The sequence below is a fragment of the Limulus polyphemus genome, unplaced genomic scaffold (genome assembly GCF_000517525.1).
Source record: "Limulus polyphemus unplaced genomic scaffold, Limulus_polyphemus-2.1.2 Scaffold7893, whole genome shotgun sequence".
NCBI lineage: Eukaryota > Metazoa > Arthropoda > Merostomata > Xiphosura > Limulidae > Limulus > Limulus polyphemus.
In genome coordinates, this window is record NW_013673503.1 from 17,249 (window position 1) to 28,693 (window position 11,445).

The following is an 11,445-nucleotide window of genomic DNA, read 5'->3' on the forward strand; positions in this document are numbered from 1 at the left end:
CTATTTGTAACGAGTAGGATTGCCCTAGCGAAAAGATGTCTGTCATCAACAAAATCATTCTCAACTCATCAACAGTGACAAAGGTCTATCTTATGTTTCTCAAAGAATAGCTTGAACCAATTTTTACTGTGCAGAAAGAGCTAGAGAAAGATGGAGATATGCTGCACAAAATGTACTACATTATAGAAGTCAAGATTTCCATATTCTTGGAACAGAGCATACAGGTTGAACCAACTGAAAAATGCAGTGTAATTTTAGGAATGCTGTCACCTGAGGATGCCGCTTATGTCTAAAGATGCTGTTTATGTGAGGCACCTCTCGAGATGGATTCCTGTATGTGGTCAGGGGACCTCCCAGGGTAGGTTCTGTATTTTAAGTTTACCTCCTCTGGGATATGAACATCCACCCACGTGTTTGCCATGTGTGGTGACCCATGAAGGGGAGGATACTGGTGGTTAAGTGGTGTCTGGGGCACTGCAACACACCACCTTGGCCATGAATTCCTGTAGATGAGTGGTCTTGGAGTACCCCTTCCCCCAGGGTCAGTCAGCTGGTCCTGTTGGGCTAAGGTCAACTGCATACCAGTGTTGGACATTCTAGGTGGATGTTGTGGACATTTTGTTTAATGCTGGTGTTTGGGTATAGTGCTCACAAAACCCTGGCTTTGCTGCAGTGTCATTGTTTGGCCTTTTAGTGTGTCCCTTCGTAGGACTCCATGGTGGGTGGGGTCAGTGGGCACTGAATCTTTCTCATTTCATTATGGACTCTGAATTCCCTGAAAACAATGAAATAATAAAAAAAACAGCTGATAGCTAATTGATTACTCCTGGGGTCAAAGGCCCTTCAGGACATACCTATTGAGGTTACTCTCCATGCTACTTTTATTGTCGAGAGGGATTTAAAGAACATCCCTGAGTTAGAGATCTTTGCTGGTTTCTCTAGTCAAGAAGTTTCTGCTGTGTAACGTATCTCCAACCACAAGGATGGAATTATGCTACCAACCAATGTTCTAATTCTGACGTTTACATCACCACATCCATCTACCTCTGTCAAGGCGGGTTATCTTAACTGTAATGTACGGCTATACATTCCTAACCCTCTCCAGTGCTTTCAGTGTCAGTGGTTCAGACATTCAAAGATATCTTGTCGTGGTTCTTTGACTTGTGCTTGTTGTGGTGGCAAAGACCATGATGCCTATGAGTGTCAATTGGTCCCCTCACTGAGTCAATTGTGGTGGTTACCACCCCTCTTACCTTGCCCTAAGTGGGTGGAGGAAAAAGAGGTACAACATTTACGTACTGTTCATAACATTTCTTACCCTGAGGCTCAGAAGTTATTGTCCCCCACTCCATATGCTGCTGCACTATGTTCCACTGCTACAGTGGGAATGCAGACAGATCTTTCCATGCCTCTGACAGGGTCATTCTCACACCATGTAAAGAGTCTTTTGTCCTCTATGGATAAACGAGTGAACAAGTCAGTGTCTACTCCTGTCTCTGTCCCCACAGTGACTGCCCGGGTCCATCTCCTTTGGCCCCGGCTTCCAGTATCTGCTTGGGTCCATCTTCTTCTGCCCCAAGATGCAGAACGATTATTCATTTGTGCACTCACTCACTGGAATCTATGTCTACTGACAGAGACTTGCCCATTTGACACAGGGTAGGATCCATGGAGGTCAACAGACCACCTTCTAGTAAAGAAAAATGGCCAGGTTGTAAACATGAGGGTTCTCCTACACCAAAGTAAAAATGGCCAGGTTGATACAGTGGAACTGTCGAGATTTCCGTTGTAATCTGGATGACATCAAGGCCTTGATCGATTCCTATCATTCCGTGTGTCTTTCCTTACAGGAAACATTCCTGAAACTTGCCGATACAGTCACCTTTTGTCAGTTTTCTTTATACTGAAATGACAGGTTATGTGATGGTGGAGTGCAAGGAGGGGTGGCACTGCTGGTCGAACAGCACGTGCCCACCTTGTCTGTGCCACTCGATACATCCTTGGAGACTTTTGTTTGTTCTCTCTACCTGTCTCATGGAGAGACTTATGATCAATTGGACCTTGATGCTCTCATAGAACAGTTGCCATCTCCTGGGAGACTTTAATGGACATCTTGTCTGTGCCACTCGATACACCCTTGGAGACTGTTTCCTTGGGTTGTACCAACTGTTTGTTCTCTCTACCTGTCTCATGGATAGACTTATGATCAATTGGATCTTGATGCTCTCATAGAACAGTTGCCATCTCCTGGGAGACTTTAATGGACACAATTCCACTCTGGGGTGGTGCTGATTGATATTGATGGATCACAACCTTTCTCTCTTCAATACTGGTTCCTTTACCTGTTTTCATGCACCTAGCTGACTGGGTCTCTTTCACACACACACACACACATATATTTATTTATTTACTTATAATATATGAAAGGAAATAAGCCCTTTAAATAGGGTTACATAGTAATTGTATATAAACACCCTTTAATACGAACAAAAAGTTTTATTAATGGGAAAAAATAAGAAAAACATACTAGATCCTTTAAAAATTCATACAAAAATAAATTATCCTTTTAACTTGTAAATTTACATGTCCATTTATAAAAAATTAAATATAAAGAAAAATATTTAAAAACAAAGTAAAAATCATAGTAGGTATAATCTATTTCACAAAAGAAAGTCACATTAAAATTGAAGTACAAGATATCAAAATAAGCTCTTAAGATATTCAAAGAAAAATTACAAGAAATACTCAAGAAAGTTTGCATATACACACACTAAATTGAAATTTAAAAATAATAATTAATAGATAAACTCAAAACTGAAACATTATGTTGAGATATACACAGTTTGACTAGACACAAAAGCAAGATATATTAAAAATGATGATAAGTAAATTTGAAAAAAATAGCACTTCTATACACTTACCCAATAGCAAGCAGTGAGTTCAGCTCTTTTCACTACAACTCCATCAGCAGATCTTCCATAGTGGTAGTTTTTTATTAGTTGTGTGCTGTAGTAGCCCTGAGGATTTCACATAATTTGGTCAGGGCCCACTCATTGAACAATTCAATCAAAGTTCCTAGCACTAATCTTACCAAAAAACACCAAATGAACTGTAGTGTGAGTTTCTTTAATTCACTTATTCTTTCATGAAAATAACAGGTGCATTTATTTGTCAAACAATGTCAAAAATCTCAATTAACCACATATCACAAGGAATTAACATATAGATCAAATCTTTTATTTCAATTCACCTGTTGCTTAACTCTTGTGTACTTTGAATAATTGATCCGTTTGTGTTATTCAACATTCATGAGTGGCTTTATGTAACTTTCATACACAAGATCCCACACTGTCACGTACACTAGTAGTTTAAATCAGACTGCCTCCAGCTTGCATGCTTTACTGGATTAAATTCTTGGATTATTTTCAGCAAGCACTGTAGTATTGTAGGGTATTACAGTATATGAGCTTTAAACTAAATACATTTTCTTTTCAGGCATCATGAAATAAATAATCACAGAATTCAACCAAATTGAGACTTTTCAGCTAAAATAATAACATTTGTGCTGTTACTAAAGTATGTATATATATCAATACATTAAGAGGAAACACAACTCCCTCATTACATTTGGAAAAGTCGTAACTTCTTCAGGTTTCACTTGACATGCATTTTTGAATTATTTACATTATTGTATGTGGTAATATTGTAAATACTGTGAAAAAGCAGGATATGTAATTCACCAAAACATTAAGGAACTGACTAAAACATTCTGCTGTTCATGAACAAATTTTCCTCAATTTTTTTCTAGGGGTAAAATATGTTTTAAATACTTAATATCCTTAACTTAAGATGTTTTCATATTCATCTATAACAGATCTGTCAAGACTTCTAGTAATGTACATTTAGCAAGTCCAACAACTTTCCAAATATATTCCTTAACTTAAGATGTTTTCATATGCATCTATAACAGATCTGTCAAGCTAGTAATGTACATTTAGCAAGTCCAACAACTTTCCAAAGTTGGACTTGCTAAATGTACATTACTAGAAGTCTTGACAGATCTGTTATAGATGCATATGAAAACATCTTAAGTTAAGGAATATAAACTTTCCAAATATATTCTTTAACTTAAGATGTTTTCATATGCATCTATAACAGATCTGTCAACTAGTAATGTACATTTAGCAAGTCCAACAACTTTCCAAATATATTCTTTAACTTAAGATGTTTTCATATGCATCTATAACAGATCTGTCAAGACTTCTAGTAATGTACATTTAGCAAGTCCAACAACTTTCCAAATATATTCATTTTCTTCTTCAGTGGGCAATATAGTTTTAATAGTTTTGCAATTTTTTCTCTGTAGCCTTTGAACTGTTCAGGAATTTATTATGGCCAAAGATAAAACTCAAATATGTTGAACAGAGTAGGGTCCTCCTCCAAAATATGTAATAAATCTCTTAAAGGGAGAATTTGGTTGATAACAACAGCTTATCAGTGTCAGCATATATTTGCTCTTGTTGTGTCATGGTGTCTTTGTCTTAGTATAGTCACTTCCATCCTTTTAAATTTATTTTCAATTTCACTTTTTGCCGTATCCTCTTTTCATGTTAACAAACATTTTTCAATTCATTCACACTTTTTTCTACTACAGAAATCAGACTTTTCTTCTGTTGAAAAAGGACTAAAACTTCAGCACATTTGTCCAGTTTATCATGAAGGGTAAAACTTCTCTGTTCTCAACCCACTTATCTGGACCCTTGCTTTTTGTGCATTGCCATCTTTACTTGTGATAGCAATATCTTGCACATGTATCTGTGTTAACTCAGAGTTATCAAGGAGAACTTTCAGTGCTATATTCTGACTTGCTACCTAGCATGTTTGTTGAGCACCATCATAGTACTTTAATTTGAAACTGCAATTTCATAAAGTTTGTTGTATTTTAGTGAATGATAATGCAGTTTGAATATGCTGTTCAAGATGTTCTCAAATTCATCTAGATAACTTTTTCTTGCACCACAACCCGCTAGCTCTAACTTGTGTGCAATCCAATGAACCACTGCAATAAAATTGTCAAATTTCTTATTTTCTTCTAAATGTTCATTTGCTGTGTCCATAAGTAATTTCACAGCACTTGACATTTTCTCGAGATTCATAGCTACCTCCTGTATTTTTTCTAAGACTTTCTGATGTGCTTCCCACAGATTCAAGCGCCTTTAGAATTTTCTCTTTTACTCCAACTGCATGTCCATGATCAGGTGCCAGGGGGGATCCAAGCCAAAACAGGGCTCAGAGGGCCCTGTTAAACTTAAGAGTTGCTGACAAGGGGAGACATGTACAATTTAATTTGTTTGATTTAAAGGGCAGTTGCACTATTCTGTTAAGTTAATGATGTAAACTAGCCAGAATCATAACTTCAGTTATAGTAAAATGAATTCAGGGGTCTCAGTTACTTTTTATGTGGGTAGCCTATCTTTTGTAGTTACGCCAGTTGTTGCAAGATACAAGAAAAGTGTTGAAATTTGAAAATCCTGCGTACAGTGAAAGCCACTGGCACATGATGGATAGTCCATTGTGAGAGAGCATTATATGCAGTGAACAAATACATTCCTACTCCTAGTTAAGCATTTGGAATAAATTATAATGCATGAACCCACTAGTGACAATGGAGCTAAGGCAAAAGGGTTTCCTCAACATTTTGAAATCCCTCCTACACCTGATCTTCCTACTTCCATTGTACAGAGTACTTGTAACATTTTGCTACTTTTTGCAGAGAAATGATGTTTCAATATAAGTGTTGCTGTTAAACATAAAGTCCACTGAGGAACATTTTCAGTAAATGATTATTTTTGAAAACACTATGGAGAATACAACAGTGAATTCACCCAATACAGAGGAATATGACTTGTAGGAAGTATTCAACAAAAGCAAACAAGAGCTTATGGAACCCAACTATTCCACACACAAATCAAGTCACTCACACATTCAGTTTAAAAAATACTGGATGGTTTTGATAGTATATTTTCAGGTACTAGTGGTGATCCAGGCATCCAGCATATTCAACCTATCCAATTGGCATGTAGATGTAGAAGCATTTAGGGTTAATGGTCAGGAACAACTTGAAAATTACATTAAATAAATGCTGGATAGTCATACGAAAGAATGGGACAACACCGTAAGCTATATAAATTTGGGGAAAAGGATTCTCAGCAATGTTAGGGACAGGTGGCTAAATATATTCCTTGTTGTGAAGTTGATTTTAGTACTGCCAATCAGTACTGTGGAATGTGAATGTGGATTCAGTCTGATGAAAAGAATAAAATTGGACTGGAGATCCATACTTGAACCAAGCACAATCTGCAATCTTATGCACACATACTGGACTGCAACCCTGACTCTGTCATATTAAGATGACTCAGCTGGGAGGGAAGGTAGGCCATGTGTAAGGCCTTGGAAGGAATTCAAGGGAGCCCCTACTTCACCTGAGTCTGCAGATGATTCACCTTGCCTGGCTTGGCAGATGAACCTGCTTAAATTTTAGATTCAGAGTACAGTGAATAATATGAAGTTTTGACACAAGGCTATGAAAAAGGTAGAACAGTGATTATCATTTGTGTAACATTCGTTGCATCTGTCATTCTTGAAGTTTTTCATACAGTTTGGTTTCTTTTGATCAGTTTTTTCAATGTTTGATAAATAACTACTTCAAAATAATAAAAGTATTCATTCTGTTACTGGAAATCTTGTAACTCTTAAAATATGGTACAAATTAAGTTACTTCTGCTGAATCTGCTGTGGACAAGTTAACTATGATGGTTCAAGTGAAAATAATTCAATTTGTGCTTGAATTGGTAAAAAAAGTACATAGCTAGACAATTTAAATACTTATTAAAAGGTTAGAAAATGTTAAAGCTATATATTCTTCTCCTTTCTTGAAACTAGTGTTCATCTATTTTCTAAAACCAACATTTAACAATACTTTCCAGAATACCCATCAAAATATGGGGCAGAAGGGTTAAAAAAGTCATTGGTTGAAATATTTCAGTCAATAACTATAACATTGTATTTAAAACTACAAGTGCCCACTGTCAATAACATAAATGAGTTATATGCATAGAATTAAGAGTGTGACTCAATGTAAAATATTCATCATGATAGATTTAGCACTATTCATTCATGAAAATATTATGAAAAAACCTTTAAACTGACAAGCAGAGGAATGAATACATTTAATTTAATACCTTTAACCAGCATACAGAAATTACAAAATAAATGTTAATAAAATATGCATCAAAAGAAGATTCTAAATCTGAAGTTTATTCCTGTATTTTTTAGGTGATTTGAAAGGAGAGATCAGAATAATTTATTTGTAGAACAAAATTAGAAATGATTTAATTTCCTGTTAATTTTTTTAACAACAATACCCATTATACACACACACATTCTGACAAATCTAGGGATATTTTTGTTGATGAGTATCTTTTCTCACCCATTATACACACACACACACACACATTCTGACAAATCTAGGGATATTTTTGTTGATCTTTGCTCAAAGATTATATGAGAAAGAATTTTATTGTTATGTGAATTAGTTTTATTTGTCTTCTTGTGGAGTAGAGCATTTATTAAGACATTTTTTTTCTTCTTAAGACTTTTTCCAGGTACTTATCATATAGAAAAGGCAACAACGAACTGTTGCTTTTTATTCTTAAACAGCTGGTGCATGAACAAGTGGCTTTCTTACGTAGTCGATATGGCACAGATGTTGATGTTGTAGAAATTTCAGAGAAGGACCTAGGTGACAAAGTATGTTGTTTTCTTTCCATTGAGCTCTATATATATAATTGTGTATTAATTCTTTGAAAGCATTATCTTCTCTTAACTATTATGGCTGAAATTTTGAAGTGTTTTATTATTTTTAAGCATATTTATGAATTTTTGTTTTAATAAGAAAAAAACTTGTTATTAATGTTAAATTCCTGTTCCAGTCTTAAGCTAATTACTGGGTGTTTTCTCTGACTTAATATCATTTTTTATTTGTCATATGATGTGAGTGAACAACAGTTGTTATGAAATTTGTAAAGAAAACTCCCTTCACAGGCATACACACAGAACTTGACACTGTTACTTGTTATTATGTTTTCTTTGCAAGTATGCATAATATTTATTGGTCAAACAATAGACATTATTATAATTAACAAAGCATTTTCAGAGTAGGTAAAATTATAGAAAATAGTTAATATATAAATATATATACAGCAGAGAAAAATGTTATATAATTTTCAAGGGCAAACTATCTCTTTCTTTAGTCAGTAAGCATGAAATACTAATGCATCTTAAGTGTTAAAGTTGACACTGGTCTGTTTGAATGTTGATTAATATCCCAAAATTTTTTGTGCTTTTTTTAGATGATTGATTTTACAAAGATCCAGCTTTTTCTACATTATAACTGAAACAAAAGTTATTAGCCATTGGCTAAGTTGGATTAATTTTAATTTCATTTATCATTTTTAAGGAGACATTTTATGTAAAGTTGTTAATAAGTTCATCTTTTCAACTTTTGATCGTGCCTATGTTTGAACTACAATATTACGTTAAAACTATTGTAGCTCGTTTTAAATAAATTGCATTAACAAACTAATTTTTCATTCTTTTGATAAAAAAATTGGCATGACTGTATTAATCTTAGTGTCTAAATATGTATTTATACTTTCATACTTCTATTTTTCTTTTTTATTTCTAGGCAAGACAAATTAATATCCACAATCTGCGACCCTTCTTTGAAAGTGACATTTTTCAAGCCCACAATTTTACACATGATCCTAAGAGAAAACTAATTATTCAGACTTTTTAATATTGAAGAAGAAGCCATTCAAAGATAGCATTGTGAAATAATGTTGCTCTGTAAACTTTTGTATTTATCAAAACAATTTTGTATGTACTGTTTTACTTGCATTACTAAAACATGAAAATTTGTTTGAAATGTAAGGAATAAAAATTAAATTCTTGTAAGAATTTTTGGTTCAATGTGGTAAGTTTCTGGTTTTAAGAAATTAATCCTTTGAGCTGTCAATAAATGAATCTCATTTTACTTTGCATGGATACTGTGAAAGACATTAAAAAAAAAATTAGGAACTTAAATTCTTAAATCTGCTATTAGAGATACTTTCATATTTAGTTCATGGTCTCAAAAAACAACCATGCTTTATTATTGGTTAGATAGTATGTCTGTTAGAAAAATTATTTAGTTGGTACACTTAGTTATCTTTGAAATACATTTTGACCATCATTTATATGTGTTTAATTGGTTATTGTTTTATTATATCTGTTTCCCTGGTTTTATAGATTTCTTGTCAGTCATGTAACAATAATGTATCTGTTACAAATGCCTGTCTATAATAAGAAACTTTGTCAATCTACCCACCTAGTATCCAGCTAATCAGTAAATTTTGTATCCCAGGTTTTACAAAATCCAAGCATATTCAAAATATCTTCAAAAGTCGCCTTGCAAAAGTTTTGAGCTATCAACCAAAATCATTCCATAAAATGTACAAAATCCTAAAGTGAAAATCAAGTTGTATAGCTACACATACATGTTAGGTTTTGTTTGTTTTTTTGCAGTTGTATTACATGTTTAGCCAGCTGTTTGTTAGTTAATGAAGCGTGTCTCTCACATCTGTAGGTCTCATGTACACATAGTCCATTCAGTGTGGTGCTTTGTAGTTCATCCTGTGTTGTTCTGTGACATTACTGTTCAGTTAACACAAAGATGTAATATTTTGTTGAAGTTACACCAGTCCATATTTTAATACAGATTGTTATCTATATAAATATAATATGTCTGTTGTATGTCCATGTAACTTCTTTGCAGGGTGTGGATGGATCTTCACCAGATATGGGCAGAGTTTCATTTTGTCCATGGGGAGATACATATAAATTTTCAGTTTTGCATTTTGCGGTTTCACTGGTGTTTTCACGTTTTCTACCACTACTTTGTCCCCCTGTTGATGGATCTTCACCAAATTTGGCATGAAGTTGTGTTGGATCCATGCAGAGATTCATGCAAATTTGTGCTTTCACATTTTTTGTTTTGCATTTTGTGTGGGCATTTTTGTGTTATTTAAAATTACACATCAGGGAAGAAACTTTTTATGTCCTAAGATACCCAACCTTTCATTAATCATGAATTTGCATAAGTTCATTTAACTTGAGCCCCCCAGTGGCACAGCGGTATGTCTACGGACTTACAACGCTAAAAGCCGGGTTTCGATACCCGTGGTGGGCAGAGCACAGATAGCCCTTGTGTAGCTTTGTGCATAATTAAAAACAATCATTTAACTTGAGAACAAGTCTAAAGTAAAGAAGTAAACGTTGTGTTGTGCAGATATCACACATTCCATATAATAACAAAATACTTTCATTTTTCAAATATTGCTAATTCAGAATAATAAAAAAACGTTTTGCCTAAATAGGCTAAAATTAACCCCAAGTGTTATTCTGTATGGCAGGACTCAGTAGAAGGTAGTGTATATTATTTCTTGGAGAAATTGTATTGTAACCAACACCACCTTTTGAACAAGGATATTTTATGTGTTTCACATTGGGTTTTATAACTTTATAAGTTTTATAACTTTATTATGAATTTGTAAGCTCTATAGAGCCCCATTTCAACTTTCAAAGAGCTAAAATGTATCTGTTAAATGCTATATCATTGTCTTTTTGTTTGTTAGAAATACATAGTTACCTTTGACTGAGTGTTTTCATATTTTTATCTTAAATTAAATCCACTTCATTTCAAACAATTTTATTTCTATTCACTTACACTAGCATTGATCACATCTTTTTCTCTTTTTATTCATTTAACTGGTGACACTTTTATTTTTATCTAGTAGATCTTCCAGATATTTTATCAGGCAAATTACACGCTTTTGCATCAGAGACTGATGTCTAGTCTTTGCAAAAGTGGTAGTTGGTTGTCTTTTTTTTTTTCCTTTCAGTTATTGGTTAAGATGATTCATGTTAAAACTTAATTTTAAATTTCAAATCACTTGGGATAGCTGAAGGGAAAAGAGAGAAGGTATGACAGCTGTTATGGCTGCTTTTCTATAACTTTACTCCTAAAATATTCAAAGTCTATATAATAAGATTCTATGTATGTCATGTCATTTCTCCTAAACCACTAGTCACAATGACTTCTAACTACGAATCATCTCTCTTCCGAGGTTTCCACAGAGATACAAATTTTCACCTCACCCTTTGGGAAAACCAGGAATTTCCCCCAAATCCCTTCTCATAACCTGGTAAACTCAATTTCTAAGTGGTGCCAAATGAATTGTTTTGGCTCCGAGGTTTGCACAAAGGTAAAACTTTTCACCTGATCCCTTAGGAAACCCAGTATTTTATGAAAAGACTTTAGCGGGTATTCTCCTAAAGCATTGATTC

The 11,445-nt window shown here is 34.1% G+C and overlaps 1 protein-coding gene across 1 annotated transcript in view; it reads left to right on the forward strand.

Annotated features, from left to right (window-relative positions):
* Window positions 1-10,753, forward strand: part of LOC106474946 (DNA replication licensing factor mcm2-like) — a gene marked incomplete at its 5' end in the record, with an annotated part of 27,739 nt that extends 16,986 nt beyond the window's left edge. Inside the window, 2 exon segments of the mRNA XM_013935647.2 lie at window positions 7,654-7,809; window positions 8,747-10,753. Coding sequence (XP_013791101.1) covers window positions 7,654-7,809; window positions 8,747-8,857 — 267 coding nt within the window.
* Window positions 10,754-11,445: the final 692 nt, after the last annotated feature.